The sequence below is a fragment of the Genypterus blacodes genome, unplaced genomic scaffold (assembly GCF_046128005.1).
Source record: "Genypterus blacodes isolate CSIRO-AG114 ecotype Tasmania unplaced genomic scaffold, CSIRO-AGI_Gbla_v1 ptg000070l_1, whole genome shotgun sequence".
NCBI classification, from domain to species: Eukaryota; Metazoa; Chordata; class Actinopteri; order Ophidiiformes; family Ophidiidae; genus Genypterus; species Genypterus blacodes.
The window spans coordinates 1,002,501-1,020,526 of NW_027466880.1; the positions used below are offsets into that span (position 1 = coordinate 1,002,501).

At 46.2% G+C, this 18,026-nt stretch overlaps 1 protein-coding gene across 1 annotated transcript in view; it reads left to right on the plus strand.

Moving 5' to 3' along the window:
- The window catches only part of LOC143005408 (zinc finger protein 385A-like), a 19,695-nt gene extending 1,900 nt beyond the window's left edge, over nucleotides 1–17,795 (plus strand). The window contains 7 exon segments of the mRNA XM_076156818.1: nucleotides 7,148–7,293; nucleotides 10,602–10,712; nucleotides 15,790–15,944; nucleotides 16,363–16,625; nucleotides 16,910–17,100; nucleotides 17,187–17,273; nucleotides 17,517–17,795. Of these exon segments, the coding sequence (XP_076012933.1) occupies nucleotides 7,148–7,293; nucleotides 10,602–10,712; nucleotides 15,790–15,944; nucleotides 16,363–16,625; nucleotides 16,910–17,100; nucleotides 17,187–17,273; nucleotides 17,517–17,795 (1,232 nt within the window).
- Nucleotides 17,796–18,026: the final 231 nt, after the last annotated feature.

Sequence of the window (18,026 nt, forward strand, 5' to 3'; positions counted from 1 at the left end):
GGTCGTTCCTGCCGTTACGTGACACCGCGGCCTCGCTCTCACCCTGCGTAACCTCGAAATGCGGCCTCAAAGTCCTACAGGATGTGAACCCACACACTACCCTCTGGACGCCACATCCCTAAAATACACTCTGTAATCACGGGGTGTGTTTGCTCCTGGGTAAGTGTGGTTCAGCGACAAACATCTTCCTCCTTTTCTCATTTTGTTTGCCGTATGTGGATGAAACAAAGGCTGCTTTTGTGTCTGCCAAACCCAAGGGAGATGCACCTGGCTATTGTGTCGGGCGCCATTGTTACGTATATTGCTGTGTGCGCTTGTGTTGTGTGTTTTACATGCAGCGGGGTTGGCGTGTGCGGTGTGTCCTTGCAGCTCGCAGCAGGTGTGTAAATGCGACGACAAAGAGATTGGTAATGTGGGTCAGGACCGTCGCTCATGTTGACATCTCTTAATGGACCTCACTTTGGTTTTGGCCACCGTGTTTGATCTGCGTCCGCCTCTGACTGTGCGACATCGGGACTGCGGTGTGATGAAAGAGGAAGTTGGCTCCTCCGCCGAAGAGAGCGAACCTGCGAGAGGCTGCAGAGGAGGCAGATGTTCAGCATGAAAGGAAAAGCTGTCAGCGTGCAGCGAGCCTCCGTGTTCACACAGCAGCTAATCACAGAACAAACACACTCAGAGGGACAGATGGAGTATTATCTTAACAGGACTGGAATTCATACACACACATACACACACACAGGAGCTTAATTTGCAGCCTATGCCTATGGAGATGTTTTGCTGTAACAGAGTTTGCTCGTCTTTAAGCAGGACGTCTCAAAAACTTCCTGACAGATTTGAATGGAACTTGTTCAGCTGGTTGGATATCAATCTATGACATTGAGGTTCTGGTCGGCCTGATAGTGGCGCTGTAATCTTCAGATCTGTCCGTGTCCCTCCATATAGGCCACACCCCCTTTCCATCACCTTAGATTTTTTTTCACTATACACTTTTTTGCAGCAGCTCCTCCTACATTTTTAGGTCAAATCGCCATTTTGTCGCTCACTTTGGAGCACGGACATCATGGACGTTAAAGGGTGAACGGCTTGTTGGTTTGTCAATAACCTGTTAAACGTAACGACTGATGAGAGGCAGAGACATAATTAAAGGACGACTGGGAGGTTTAGACACTTGGACACTTTTCTAAACCGTCTCTGTCTTGTGCTTGTTTTGTAATATTGACAATCTGAAAGAATGAGTAACGGAAAAAATATTTCCCATTTTTCAGTCCACCTTCTCTGACTTGAGGCAGATTTTCGCCGATGATGACCTCGTTTACTGTAAACTGAGGTGACCTCGTGTCCTCTCACAGCAGGACACACAGCCACTTTCAGCACAGGGACACAAAGTCTGGATAACAAACAAAATGCAAAATGACCCTGAAATGGAAACCAGGAAAATGAAGAGGAAGCTTTGACTCCTCCTCCTCAAATGTCTCATCTTCTCAAACACCACGGATGGAACGTGGTTGGCTTGTGATTGGCTGGTGATTGGCTTGTGATTGGCTTGTGATTGGCTTGTGATTGGCTCGCTGACTCTACACAAAAGCAACATATGTAAAAATATCAGTTTGCATCTTTTTCTGGGACGTTTGTTCCCATTAGATTCCAGGCGACGGGTTTCTGGAAATCCGGCTGGAATTGGAGCATGACAAATTTCTGGAGCATCTTTAAAAATGGACTCCGATCCGTCCTCGTAAACACACAGGGCGCCGACATGGAAAGTTATGTGAACATTTATGTGTGAGGGGCGACGGGAGCACAGCAGCAGTCGGAGCAAAGACACACACACGCGACACGGGCCAGAGACGACCAACACGCCGACGCCGCGTCTCGTTACAACCCCCAAACTGTTACAAGCAGCTGTCACCACTGTACACGGACAACATTAACATGAGGATTGTCATTTCATATCAGGTGTGTGTGTGTGTGTGTGTGTGTGTGTGTGTGTGTGTGTGTGTGTGTGTTTCAGTTAGCAGATGGCGTTTCTCCTGTACATTAACCTGCAGGTTAACGTGGCTCTTTACCTCCTCTGGTCACCTTGGATTCACCTCAAAACATGCAGTCTGCCTTCTCCCTCCCCCATCTCTCCTTCTCTCCTCCTCTCCCCACCTCCTCTCCCCTCCTCTTCCGGCCCCTTTCTCCTCGCTCAGTCGATCTGCTCCGCTCAACCCCCCATTGCCATTATTTCTTATCAACCTTCCCTTTACTCTTCATCTGCCATTCCTCACCAGTCAGGTGCTCTCTCTCTCTCTCTCTCTCTCTCTCTCTCTCTCTCTCTCTCTCTCTCTCTCCCTCTGGCTTTATGATACCTCTAAATCAGAACCAGACGCCAAATTGTAATGTGCAGTAGTTTAGGGCGAAGGGACAGAACGTTATGAGAAATTGATAGCAGATAAAGATGCAAAGACAAGAGCAGCAGACAATCTGAAGGAGGGAGTGCACACACAAGCCACAAACACGCACACACAGCCACACACACATTTTCAGAGAGTTGTGAGAGTTCTCCGGGAGGCGGCATTTAAACCTGGTCACTGGGGCGCAGAGCATCCATCATTAAAACAGAGTGCAGACTGAAATCAACTGTGTGTTCCTGGGCAGCAGCACTCTTCCTCCCTCCTCTGTGCTTCCTCACGTACGCCACCATCACATTTATCAGGGTTAAGCCTACATGTTAAGTTATGTTGCTCCGGAGCAATCGTTCATTCAGAGTGCACAATAATAATAAATAAAAAAGACGTGTGTGCATGTGTGTGCGTGTGTGTGTGTGTGTGTGTGTGTGTGTGTGTTTTGTTCCCCTGCATGGGTTGAAGCAGCTTCCTTTGACTGGAGGGTGAGCTAAGCTGCAGTAAATTGGATTTCACGCTCAGTCCTTCACAGTAGCAGTATGCGACACTAAGACAGTGCCATCTTACCACTGCACCGCTCACAAAGTTAGTGTTTGCTGCGTGTGTGTGCGTGTGTATATAAGGTACAACCACAATTATTTTACATTTACGCCACATGGTGCAGAGTAGATTTATTTTTCTGCCTGCCAAAATAAAAGTGCGTGTGAAAAAACAGCTCAGCACTCCCGCCTCAAAAACCACAGTGGAATAGTCATAAATCATTCTGATGGATGAGGATCATCAATGCTCTAATGATGGCATCTGTCACCAAGTGCACATCGGCGCTACATCGACCTGACGCCATCGCTTTCCCACGCCAAAACCGAGGGAGGGAAAGACAAACAGAACGCAAAAAAGCTCCTGCAGGTTTGGGGGGTTTGCAGACCTGCTGCCACCACAGCGAGGTTTGTTCTGTCTTTGCCGTGTGCCTCCATAGCTGCAGAGACAGCGAGGGACAGCGAGGGGGGAGGCGGGCCGGCGAGATGGCTAATCCACCACAGAAGCTCATTTCAGAGTCATCTGTGCACAGCGGCCCATTTAGATGCAGATGTGAGCCGGCTGGCATGGTGGAGCTGAGGGGCCTGGAAAAAAAAGGTGGCTGGGTTTTTGTGTTTTTTTTTTTTATGTGGGCCCCTGCAGTGATTCCTCCGCCATCACCAGACTTCATTTGGGCGACAAGCATATTCGCCCCCCCCACCCCCTCTCTTGCTCCATTCGGTCCCTTTCCCATCTCGCAGGCCGGTCCTACAGAGGCGAGCAGGGAATACCGAGAGGCTCCGCCGACGCCACTGACATTGACATTACCTCTGTGATCATTAAAGCTAAAGTGGCTAAATGAATTGCCAATTTGAGAGGCCTTAGTCACAGAGTGTCGGTGTGTGTGTGTGCGTGTGCGAGCGTGAGTGCGTGTGCGTCACCACAGTGAAATCCAGCGTGACGATACCATTCCATCTGTGTTTTATTTTTTTTCCCCCCTTTGCATCTCTTCATTTCTGTCCGACTGCCTCTCCCTCACACAATCTATGTGAAAATTCAATAAGCTATTACACGGGCATTGATCTCTTTCTCACCCAAACATTTGCATTAGGAAAAAAAAAAGGCAGTAAGATGTGTGAGGGGGGAGGGAGGATGGTGTGTGTGTGTGTGTGTGTGCTGTCTGCTCATTCCAGCCCGAGTGAAGGAGTGAGAGATGGGGAGACTTGGATTTATAGAGTTTGGCAGCGCTTTAACACTTTAACGCTCCTCAGAATGTGTCCAATCAATGCTCGCCCTCCTGCACGGCCGCGGCTGAAGAGTCTCCGCGTTCACTTATCTGATGTCATTGTAAATCACTCAGGAAGATGGTAAGGTCAGAGGGGTCGGTGCTGCGCTCGCACCAACATCCAGACGCCGCGAGCGCCTGCAAAATACGATCCTAAATACACAGTGTATCAACTTTAAATACATCAGACTATTACATGTGTCTGCACCGTAAAGGTAGATTTATAGATGTCTGCAGACCAGCTTTGACCTTTAAATCGTAATGTGGCGCAAAATGAGCCGGCGGGCTCGACGGAGGCACGTCAGGAGTACAGCATGCTTCACTAACCGAAGAGGAAACACAAACGATAGCTCCGAGTCGATCCATACTGAGCCGCGGCCTCAACAACACGTTACAGCCACACTTACTAGGACAGCTTTTGATGAACGCTGCAAGAGTGCAACCATCAACTGTGCACATGATTTGGGCTTTAAAGTATCAATGTGAGGGAAATCAGTTTGTGTTTTGTTTTTCTCACATTCTGATCAGTTGGCAAACAGACTAAAGGCAGATCTTTCAACATCGTAGCAAAACATTCAGTGAGTCTGTGAGTCGTACGGGAGTAAAGGTAGAGATCTCCCGTTAAAGAATGATGTGGTCGTTTAGCTGCTGCTGTTCATCTTCCTGAAGTATCAACACTATGTTTTGGGATAATAACTGAACTCAAGTATTGAAAGTAAACGTTTATTTAACAGAATTTCTCCTTCCACTGTGACATTTACAGCTTATGACTCTGAACAAGCTTATCAAATAAATCAATCAAATGTTGTCCTCCTTTATTTAAGACGAGCTCCAAACTCCAATACGACGCAATCACACATCTACATTAACATCACAACTGAAACAGCAAGCTTCACTTCATTAATGTTACTCCCATGATGCTTTGCACTCCACGCAGCGCAGATCAGTCAATGAAGAGAGCGACCGGCTCCTCCGGTTACACGATCAATCACTTTCAAAGCAAACCTGTGCCCAATCAATTTTGGGATTTGGGAGGAGGGGGGGCAGCTGTGAGCTGCAACTGCTTTTTGTTGTGTGTGTGTGTGTGTGAGTGAGTGAGGCAGAGAGAGAGAGAGAGAGAGAGAGAGAGAGAGAGAGAGAGAGAGAGAGAGAGAGAGAGGGGGCCGGTGCTGCTGCAAGAGGATCTATATTTATATATAACGTGATTTTATTTCGCATAAACCAGCGGCCCGGCGTGTTTCCTCCCTCCTCTTCCTCCTCACTTCCTGCTCAGGCTCCATCTCTGCTCAGCACTAATCCAGATTTGAATAGAAGTTATTATTCGCAAAAAGTACAACAAATTCTCCCAGAACGCACTTCTTCAGCGGTGTAGTGAAGTATTTGATATTAACGTGACTATATTTATACAGATCTGTCTCGCACACACACACACACACACGTGCATTCCTCTGCGTTCACTCATCCTGCATGTTTGGGTGTCGGTGTGAGCTGAGGTGTGTTATTACTCCGGCTTTCGCTCCGGTTGGGCAGACGGAGGTGATAATGGCCACCGTGTGAGCTGAGGGCTTGGTGACACGTCTTCAGGACATTTAAACCACAGCCTCCGGTTTCGTCCCACAGGATATCCATTCTGATCTCCCTCACACACTCGCGCACACCCTCCCTCTTGTGCAAGCATGTGCGCGAGCCGACGACAATGGCCAAAGCTTGAGCTCTGGAGTGTCACAGACTTACGCGGACTGAATGATCTGAACAGGAATGCCAGAAGGAACGACTCTCCCTCCTCCATCTATTCCTGATGCTGACAGCACATTCCTTATGTCTCCCCCGCCGTCAGTGAAAGGAGCTTCCTCTGCTGCACCCAAAATAGCTCCCGCCAACCCCTCGTCCTCCTCGTTCTCGACAAGTAACCAGCTTTTCCTTTCAAAACGTAACAATTTTGTTAAGTAGTCATCACAAAGCGGCGGCAACAAAGGGGGACGATTGCGAGTAATCTGGAGAGGAGAGATGATACAAATTCTCTGAGATGGAGCCTCAAGCACCCCGCTGGTTTTACAGTGGAAAGGAGAAGAAGTATGGGGAAGATGATGAGGAGGAGGAGGAGGGGTAGAAGGAGGATGAGGAGAAGGAGAAGGAGGAACAAAACAGCTAGGAATGAGAAGTATGGATGAGGGATACAGAGATGGGCAGACAGGGTGGGAGGGGAGGGAAGATAGAAAACAACACTGGGTGCGAGGGAGACGGGAGAAACGGAGAAAAGGCTGATATCTGCGGCTCCCCAGCTGTGAGGCTTAAGGAGCTTAAAGCCTTCCTGCCCATCACAGAAAAACTCCTCAGCACAGGCGTTCACCACAGCTGAGCTCAGAGTGAAGAGCTGTGGGCGTTATTCTTTCATTCTTGTGAGGCTCAGCACTGCAAACTGATGCAGAAGATGATGCCAGAAGCTGGTTTCCATTTAGAGGAAGAAGATTACAGTAGATTCATTGAAACAGGAGAAGGTGACTTGTCATGTTAGAGGGTGAGAGTCTTCCTCCTTTACTCTTGTGTGTTTTAGTGCAGAGGAAATATTTCCCTATCAGAGCTCACACACACTGTTTTCGTGATGGAATGAGAGTTCTAATCTGATGGCTTCGCTGGCTGACTGGTGCACAACAAACTAAAGAATCAATACTGAGACACATCCTGATATGGACCTTTGTAATTCGATATTCACACCCTGGCAACAGCTTTGCAATATTGTGATATGTTGCTGTTGATGGTGTGTGTGTGTGTGTGTGTGAGAGTGTGTGTGTGTTAAACAGGCTTCAACTCTCAGCACTTTAACACACACTCTCTCATCTCAGATGTCAATAAAGCTCCGCTCGATGCAGAGGAAGAAGCATAAATAGTGTATGTCTTCTTCTCCTGTTTACCATCCTGTCTCTTTGTGTTTTGTCTCCTGTCTTTTGTCCGTGTCCCTCAGGAAGTGTAAACCGAGCGGGGACGGTCCCTGCCTTCCTCAGGAGCCCGACTGTCATCCCAACCCCACTGGACATGAAGCACTTCCTCCAGTTCCCCCTGGAGTCTCCTCACCCGGCCAGCATCGGCCTCTTCCACAACTTTAATACAGTGAGTGTCTGTGTCCCCACCACCACACACACACAACCCCACCCCCACATACACACACACACCACAGAGCTCAGTGTGGAATTTCATTATCATCATGTTGTTTCCCTTAACAGAAAGCAGGAATGGTATTCAGTTGAGGTTAGGGAGCGTAAAGTCGTAAAGCGCTGAGGATTTATATAATCCAGAATGATAAGCTGACATGTGTTTACTTTTATACAGCACAGTGAGTCTCAGCATAATTGAGAAAATGCCCGGGCGAGTGTTTTACTGCAATAAAATGATTTACAGCTAATCAATCGGATAAGAGGCTCGGGCTGTGTTCCCTCCAGTCAGCACTTTCAATGGCTCCTGTTCATTTCCAGATTGGGTTTCATGTGAAGGTCAGAGCGGTGACAAACAGGGATGCATGTGACCGCACGCACGCGCACACACACACACACACACACACACACACACACACACACACACACACACAGACACACACTTAGTTTCATTGATTCATTGATTTAAAAGAGAAAATGCATCAAACGATTATTATATTCCTTCATGCAAAAGAAACGACATCATTTTAGAGACGATGTATGAATGTGATGCCAGATTTGTCACTTTCCTAATAATGACTAATAACCATGCGGGGGCCTTCATATATCCCTTACCATTAATATAAATACATCAGGCCTCATTTAACATATTACGGAAATGAGAAAAGGTTACAAAAATCGTAGATGTGTCAGGAGTTTTGAGGAAATCAGTATATTTGATGACAGCATAATGTAAATATGGAATAGTCTCAAAGGTTTAAGCATAATGTTCTGGGTTCTTAAGGGAACTATTCATGGGTTGAGTAACAAATTCTCATCTAATTAAGGTATTTCTAAGGTCTTTTGTGCATTACTTACAGGACTGTAATTGAGTTTTTAATGTGAGCTAATTACAGGAATCCAGTTTATTTTCCTATTGTGAATTAAAGATGTACATTTAACAGAAATGAAAGACGTTTACTGTGGAGATGTCCCTTCTTATTTCTAGAGGTTTTTGAGGGGACACACTAGAGGTCAGATAACAGTTTAAATTACATCCGTTTCTGTTTTAAACACACTTTAGTTCTGGTTTTGCTTGGAAACCTCCCCGCACAGTGTCCATATATTATTACCTGGTTATTTTAAGAGTTCAGGCATGTCTCCTCAGATTTACAGGTAATTGCTGCTTAACCACCTCGAGAACCCAGATCCCACCAGCTTATGTGAAGACATAAGCACAGTAAAGGACTGTGTGTGTGGGCATCGGAGCAAATGAGCCTTTGTATTTGTAACACTAGTGATGAAATGATTTGGTTTTTATGTGTATTGCTTGTTGGAGAAGGGGAATTGCTTTGAGCAGAGACAGAAAAGCAAATGTTGGTTGAACCAGAAGAACAAATGAGAGATTGAGATAGAGATTGGGACTGCAAATAAAACATGAAGGGAGATCTATAGATGCAGGCGTATAGGGGAGGAAGTTGAACAGTTTGTACAACAAAAGCGGCACAGTCCAGGTGAAAGAGAAGACAAAAGGTGGACTAATGGGTCGATGAGGTCATAACAGAGCGAGAGGGGACGGATACGTAGAACGAGATCAGAATCAGTCTGAGCAGGTGGTGAAGGAAAAAGGTGAAAATGAAGAGGAGACCAGAGGCCTTCATTATATTCACACACACAGGAACAAATGCACTCAGATCCACACCTGCACTCACACACACACAGCGCTGGCACAAAGGTACCAGCGTAAACTAATAACATGGAGGTGTTATAGGTGTAAACACGGACGACACAAAACAGAAGAGACGCACACAAGGAACCAAAAAGGCAGTAATGTAGCCGTCTATAAATATGCCTGAACAATGCACTCAGGCAAGGTTTGTGATTTCAGACCAATTATACCTTTTTTTCCTGGTGGTTGGGGTTCCAGAGTGTAAACAGTCTCTAATTTGGCGGGTGTGTGTCGGCAGTGTGAGCAGCAGATGAGAGAGAGAGTAAAGCCACAGTGTACTTACGGCTGCTTAATGAGGGAAACACCCACAGCCCAATCTGTGCTCTGGAAATAATAAGAGAGACGATGTGGCACACAATGTGTTTGTGGATTAGCCTCCCTCTTCATCTCAGCACGCCTGCTTGCTATTTTTAAGATGTTTAAGGCTTTCCTATTCTTGCCATTTAATTTCATGTTTTAGAAACAATAATCATATTTTTACCCACTGTGTTTCCCATCACTCCTTTATACCAATTCCTATTTTTGTTGACTTTCATCCTCCCTAACTTTGTTTCCTTTTGGATGATCTTTCTCAGCTGCATCATTTGTGTGAAAGACATGAATGATAACATATCGGATGTGATTATATACACAGATGGGTGTAAAAGTAAAGATAAATCTGTATAAAGCGTCTCAGTAAGGTCCAACATCTCCCATCATACAGTATGTTTACGTCATTTTCATGCAAAAAGCCTTAAGCTCTTTTTTCCTTTTATTTGACAGCCTTCCATATGTTGTGTGATTAAAGTCATTGAGATACTTCTGTGTGTTCCACATCTAATATACCACTGATTAAAAATGTCCAGGCTTTTCTGTTTCTCTGTCCATAAATAATTAAAATAATAATGACGTCAAATAAGAAATTTCTTCTTCTACTGAATCAACAGCTTAAATATTTCAGTGTTTTTTATATCGTGTTTTTAATTTTCCACTTTCATGTATCTTTTATACAGATTCAACCCAAACAACTGCACAACATCAATCCAATAATGCCAAATCAGGCGTAGGTTAGACTTTCTGCCACACACAAATAAATCTGCTGTTACAGTTTACGGCTGACGTTTGATGTTTTGAAAAGGGGAGAGATGTGACACACAAACTAAGTCCACATTTTTGGAGATTGGCAGCGTATAATTAGGCCCCTGTTACCCCTGCATGAATTAAAGCGTTTGAAGAGGGCAGAAACACACAGCAGCAACCAGCTGCTACTGAGAAAACACACTCCCTCCAGCCCACATCAATCACTGCACTCGCCTCAGCTCTCTCCTTTCATTTTTTTCCAACACCTCTCTGTTATTCACCTGTACTTCTCCTTTATCACACCCCCCCCTCTCTCGCTCTCTCTCATCCACATTCACTAAGCATTTCCCTTTAATGGTCTACAGTCAAAGGAAACTCAACCTTCTTCCTCATGGGACTCACTCGCTGCGGTCGGTTTTAATCCTTGATGTGACCTCTGAACTCTCTCTCTCTCTCCTTCTCTCTCACCCTCTCTCTCCCTCCCTCTCTCTCTCTCTCAGATGGACCCTGTGCAGAAAGCTGTGATGACTCACACCTTTGGACCATCCATGGTGAGGACAAAGCGTCCAATCATCTCCTGCAACATCTGTCAGATACGTTTCAATTCAGAGGTATGTGAAGTTGAAGTTGAAGAGTTTGTGTTCCATTCATCTTAGACTCAAATCAGATCCCAGATAAAGAGGAATTGAACTTCATTACATGCTGTTACATCTCCTAAACACCGGTAGAGAAAGTTGCACCTGTACTCTAAATACTGACCTAAATCAAATGTAGAGTGGGTGATACACTGACTGTACAGCTGGAGCAGGTGTGAACTTGCTTCACACTTTCTCAGCTCCACTTTTAGTCCCTCCAGAAACCAAAGCAGGGAAGGACACAGAGGAAAAACACAGTTGCTTTATTTACATCACTGTCACTGCCCACTGTGTGTGTGTTTTCCTCTCAGGGTCCACGATGTGTGTGGAGAGACTTCTTCAAGCCGTTGGTCTTGAGCTTATGAATAGAAAAGGGGGAGTGTGTTTCCCTCTGAGGAGGATTTAATCGAAGGGTGTGAGAGAGACACACCGGCTACAAACATGTCCTCACAGCCAACGTAAAGCTGAGCAGGCTGCTTTTCACTCTTGGCTGAATGTTCACTGCCAACACGAAGAAGATAGACGGAAATAGGAGAGGACAGGAGACATGAAACTTTAGAGGCACAGATGCACCATGAAAGAGACAGAAGTGTTAATAGATGTTGGGGACAAATAAGCCCAGCTATAGCTACTGCTCGGTGTGTGTGTGTGTGTGTGTGCGTGCGTGCGTGCGTGCGTGCGTGCGTGCGTGCGTGCGTGCGTGCGTGCGTGCGTGCGTGTGTGCGTGCGTGCGTGCATGTGTGTGTGTGTGTGTGTGTGTGTGTGAGCCAGGATTCCAGAGTGCATTTAGACATGTATTTGCAGGTTACTAGTATAGTTGTGGGCCTTTTATCTGTGTGTGTGTGTGTGTGTGTGTGTGTGTGCGGGGGGCATGTGTGCAGCTGAAGCACTGTGAGACTATTTGACTGTGTTTCAATATGAGCCTTGAGCCTTGAGTGTGAGTGGCACTTCTGTATCTTCTGGTGAGACAGAGCGAACACCACGATTTCTGATCCTTCTGCTTGAGAGAAGTCACGTCATGTCTAAACAGCTAATATTGATATCTTGCTAATAGCTAATTGAATTGATACAAATTGATAGATTTTTGAGCTGAAACGCAATCAAGTCGATTAGAATAAGTATCAGAATCAGCCTAGGATTGCTTCAGCAGATCTGTTGGTGTAACTGATCTAACATTTGAAAGGGTTTATGCAGCCTGGTGTGAACGACCTGCACTGTGACCTGTAACCTTATCATGAGTACAAATCTAACAAAAGCCTGATTTTGAAGTGAGTCCAAGGATATAAACGTTATCCAATGATGAAGTGCAGGGTTAATGTTCTCAAAACTGCATTGTGGTGTAAAGGACACAAGCAGAGTCATCTGAAACCTGTGTCACCCCCTCTCTCTCTCTCTCTGTGGGGGGGCCGTTTCATGATATCCACCTCTGACAAATCCCTCAGCCATACCCTTATGTTCTCACATGGCCTACACAAGCCCCCTCCACAACACACTTTACTATGTCTACTTTATATTTGTGTACATGTATATGAGGAAAGGGCGTGTGTGTGAGTGTTAACTGCACATGCCAGGCCTGTGTTATGCGGTGTGATGTTGTGTAACGCTGAGCCACCTGTTTGTTGCTGCCCACCGTTTGCCTGGCGAGCTGCGGTGTGCATCTGCCACGCTGCAGCTCGACAGCCGTGCTCTCCAGCGTAACCTGAGAGAGTGGGACCTCCAAGCACCGTGGACATTCTTTAATAATGAAAGAATACTCTGCTTACAGTACAGTACTTGGCTTACCCGCTCCTCTCTGGGCTGCACTGCAGTTCAAAGGTAGACCAACACTTATTATTTTCCTCCTGCAGGTCATAAAGCCACTAAAGTATATTAATTAAACCAACTTGTTTTATGTGTCTGAGTGCTGCTGGTTTTACAGTGAAACCCCCCCGAGTGTGGAGCTGCACACACACAGGGCGAAGGGCAGATTGATTGATCGCGTGCATGCACACCCAAAGTGGTTTACACTGCTAGCACACTGTAGCCCCACATGGCGTCATTATAATGCTGGCAATTCATTTCAGGCCACAGAGGACAGATTAGCCTGCCTGTGTTCAGCTCAGCTCTGCTGCAAGGCTGACGTCACACCATGCTGCATTAGCCGTCACCACTGCAGTACCATGCTGGACACCTCTCTCTCTCTCTCTCTCTCTCTCTCTCTCTCTCCCCCTTTCAGTCTTCTCGTTCTTCTCATGCTCTGCTCCACGCCGGGCCTCATCTTTCATCCTTTGCGTGTGTGTGCTGTGCATCTGGCAAATTCCATTTCTCGCCGTTTCCCTCATCGGTTTTCATGTTATTGCTTCTCCCTCTGTTGTGGTTTATCATCTGTCCCTCGCTTCTCTCCTTCTTTCCATCCCTCAACCTACCTACCCACCCCCTCTCCTTCCAGTTGCTGATGCCGCTGCCTGTGCTCTTACAGTCCATTTGGCTGTCGGACCATCACTCTGTGCTTTCTGTGCCTTTGTCACATTATGGATAAAACATCAAAGTGCATCCTGTTAAGTGAGGGAAGGATGTCAGGGTCGTTCTTCTGCTCTCATTTTCTCCCTCTTTAGTTCTATCCTGCCTTCACCTCACCCTCTCTGTCCATATTCTCCGTTTGCGAGCATCTGTCAGTCCATGTCATAACTACAGTACTCCAAAACATCATTTATGCTTCACGGTTATTCATTCTCCTCTTAAACCTTAATGATCTGCTGCCTTCACCCATTTAATCTCCTTAATTTCCCATTGTCTTTCCCGTGTCCCCCCCTCCTCCCTCTTCCTCTTCCTCTTCATTGGCTAGTTGAGCCTTTCATGCTTGAATTGATGGCATTCGTTTATTCCTCTAGACCTGACAGGGAAGGTCATGTGGAGGAAAGTGAGAATGAAAGAAAACATTAGGGCGATGCAGAAAGGCAATGAAAGAGGAGGAGAAAACACAAAAGTAGTGGAACACATATCAGTGTGTGTTTCACATTAGGGATCCCTGCTGTCATTTGTTCACATGCGTTCTCTTCATGAGTAATCACAGGGCTTTGGGGAACAGCGGTCAGAGGAGTTGGGTTTCACAGTCGGAGCTATATCTGCTTTTTCTGTCATCACCAATCAGGACTTGGTCTATAAGGGTAACTATCACTTGCAGTTAATGCCCGGAGCTTACAGAAGCATCCCCGACATGTCCCACTGGGCCGCCTGCTGCACTGCCCCATGCACGCCTCTCCCCTTTAAGCCTTCATGGTACATATCACACACGCCTTATACGCGGGTCCCTCAGCCTCATTATTGAGACAAAATCCCAACAGGCCTGCCCATGCTCACACACTCACACACTGTCTTTTATTACACATGTAACAGTGATTTCAAGTGGTGCCCCATGTGTGCACTTACTTTTAATGAACTAATCCACCTCATTTCACTCTGACCCTGATAAACGGCCACACAGCCTCGCATTCAGTTTTACAAGCGCTGACCTGGAAATCTGTGTGTTTCCAGTTGTTTATGGCAGAAAAAGGACTATTTATCTTGGCTTTCGTTTGTTCGCAATGATCATCAAATCATCACCTTCGTCTTAGTTTGTAAAAAGGGGCGGGGAGGTCGGGGGTTAGAGTCGGGACCTTTGTTATTGATTTGTCATGGATTGATTTTTTTTCACAGCTCAGCCTTATGGTGGTGCTGAAATAAGCAGTTTGATATTTAACTTTAACTTCAATCAGTCCACCTGACTTCCGACCTGCTATAAACTATAAACTCACAAAATTGAGTGCATGTCTAGTGAAAGAAGTTGTTATTATTTATTAAAGCAGCTATTTCAGATAGTGAAAGGTTTATTCACTACTCGTGCTTGAATCAAATGTGTCAAAGCAGAAAATGACAGAAATGAATTTGATGTATACCAGCTATATATTTTATACTCTTCTCATTTTATTAAAGTTACCGAGAGAAATGGGACACAGCCAAGATGTAATGATGTCATGTTTCATCAAATTAAGCCATAAGCAACACACAAACACACTCACAAGCCTCCAGATTGACTCCCTTTCCCTCTGGGTAGCTCGTCAATTGTCGCAGGTGATCCTCGAGCCCTGCAGCCCATTTTATATAATCCCCCCACTCAATAATCATCATCAGCTCAGCCAGGCCAGTTTAGTGATTACACCTCTAGTGAGGGAGGATGAGAACGCTCTGGAAGCTTAATCTACCCTGGCAGCCTCATCAGGATGTGGGGCTCCACACCGACAAGCCAAACAGCCACTCCATGCAGCAGAAACCCAAGGAGACACAATGTCCTCCAGGAGTGCTGAGCAATAATCATCTTTAGGGACAAAATATACAGCATGTAGGTTAGTGTCACATATTTATTGAGGGAAAGCGCGTCTTCTCCAGATCCTGCTACAGTCAGACACATTTAGTTTTCTTGTTTACACTTGACTCTCTTTGTATTAGATTAGTTTTTCCTTGTCTTCTTAGTCTGACTCAGTAGCTGCTGTTGGCTTTTCAGGTGATATTTAACGGTTTTATGTAAATGAACTTGGTTTAATTCATCTCCTAATCCATAGTTGCACCCACTCTTGAATGGAGGACAGCACCAATATGTTCAGAAACAAACCTCCTACACATCTACAATACACTTCACAGCAGAGCAGACTGAACAATATGTGGGGATGTTGTGTATGATATTTTGAGGATTAATTTGGTATATTTATGTTCTCCCTGAAATGTCCTTTACTATCCGGGGAAATAAATGAGGTACAACATTTGGAATGTCCCTGGAACGTCCCTGTTGAGGCGATGCTATATTTCTGACAAAAGGTCAAAACACAGAATATAGACCACAAAAAAGGAAAAAATGTTACTGATATGTGAATGAACGCATCAAAGGCTTCTGCTGTGTTTCCCTTTATTATTTAATTTGAAAGCTTGTCAGTGTACAGCTGGCCAGACACTATAACACATGTAGTAAACTTTATGATTCGGCCCTCATTAAAATCCATTATTATTTGAAAACCGCTGAAAATTCTTGTCCTCCTGCCAGAGCCAGGCAGAAGCCCACTACAAGGGCAACCGCCACGCTCGGAGGGTGAAGGGGATCGAAACGTCCAAGTCAGCTCGTCTTCAAGATGGAGACAAGCAGCACCCCCCCACTGCTGCCTCACCTTCACCACAAGGCCCATCGCCAGCCAGTCCTGAGCCCGATCCTAATAAGCAGGGTGAGCGTCACCTGTGCCTGTACACACACACACACACACACACACACACACACACAGTCACAGAGGGTGCCTGTCCTGATATTGCACAGATGGTCCATTCACTGAGAAAATGTCAATCAATATATTGGACCCAGCTTTCAGTTGTGACGCGGTGACATAAATCAGACTAGAAAAAAATGGTCGTAAAGTTTAATCTTGTCTGTATCCATGGCTGCATATACACCGTGTGTAGCGTAGGTTGCTACAGCTGACGTAACAGACAGGCAGACCGTCGTGTCAAACAAACGACAGCATGCTTGATAACCTACAGTATATCCATTCCTAACCTGAACCTTTGTGCTGTTTCCAGACGACATCAAATCCCGTCCCAACTCCAATGAGTCACCTATGACCTCTAGCCCTCTCCCACCACCCACGCTGAGCTCAGCAGATGGAGATTGCCCCCTCTTGCCTTTGCTCAGCACGCCCTTACCGTCGTCTCCCTCCCCCTGCCCGGTCCTCGGCGCACCCCTCGTGGATCCCGGTCTCTCTGAGACTCCCTCCCCGGCACCCAGCCCCTCTTCAGGAGAGTCAGAGGAAGAGAAAGCTAAGAAGCTGCTCTATTGCTCCTTGTGCAAAGTAGCTGTTAACTCCCTCTCACAGCTGGAGGCACATAACAAAGGTAAGGCACCAGAGTCCAATGAGCAGAAGCAGTTTATTCATGTATGGAAAATACTTAATAAGCCTTGACAAACAGCACTATGAGAGGAAGAAGAAACCCTGCTGTTATAATGTTGGTGCATTACTGCCCCTTAGTGGTGACAATGGCATTAAATAAGGGTGTAATGATCTAAACCCAAAGGAAACGCAGAGATATCACACCCATTGCAGGAATTAGACCCCATCTCACTTATCTACGGCTCAGCGCAAACAATGTGACAACAATTCTGTGTCCTTTGTTCCCAGGTACCAAACACAAAACAATTCTGGAGGCTCGTAGTGGACTGGGACCTATCAAAGCGTACCCACGCCTGGGTCCTAAACCCAGCCCAGGGGAGCAGGGAGGGGAGTTTTCCTCTGACCCCAACACTCAGGAACGCACCTTCCACTGTGAGATCTGCAATGTGAGAGTCAACTCAGAGCTCCAGCTAAAACAGGTGAGAATCACAAACACGAACACACACAAACACAATAAGACAACTTTAGCAATCTCAACTTCATCCTTTCCAATTTCATGACTCAGCACATATCCAGCCGGAGACATCGGGATGGAGTTGCAGGGAAACCCAATCCTCTTCTCAGTCGGCACAAGAAGCGCCCAGACTTTATGGTAAGCACACACACACACACACAGACACACACACACAGACACACACAGACACACACACACACACACACACACACACACACACACCAGACATATACTGTTTGTTTGTTTTTGTACTTTGACTCTAACCCATGATTTGTGGGCCTAGAGGCATAGAGATGAATTATGAGGGTCTAAATACAAACTGGTCTTTACTGTGAATGGATAGCTCATGAATGGTTTGTAACAGTTAAGCTGTTGATATAGTCATCAATAGTTTCTCACATTCTCTTACACTTTCCCTGTTTTTAATCAAAGGAACTTCCCAAATCTCTGGGGGCCGGACTTTTACCAAATCCTCTGGCTGTTGCTGCAGCCATGGCTGCTGCAGCTTCCTCCAATCAACTGGCACTACGCTCTCAATGCCCGACCTCCCACCCTCACCCCCATCACCACCTCCTGCAGGGAACACCCCTCAGCCTGCTGCGACCGGCCCCGGGGCCCATTCGCACCGCACACGGGCCGATCCTCTTCACCCCTTACTGATGCTGAGAGAAGAAGGGAGGACAAATCAGGAAGAAGCACACTGTGAAGCAGAGGTCTGCAACTTTGTGTCCATCAAGAGCCACATCAGTGGGCGTGGCCGTGATGTTTCGTTCTAATGAAATCCTGCTTAGCTATGGCTCTTTATGGTGCATACTGTAGTTGCACACCGCTGCTGTTACGCTGACAGGGAGATTTTAAAGACGACAAACTGTACACCCTTCCACCTTTCCC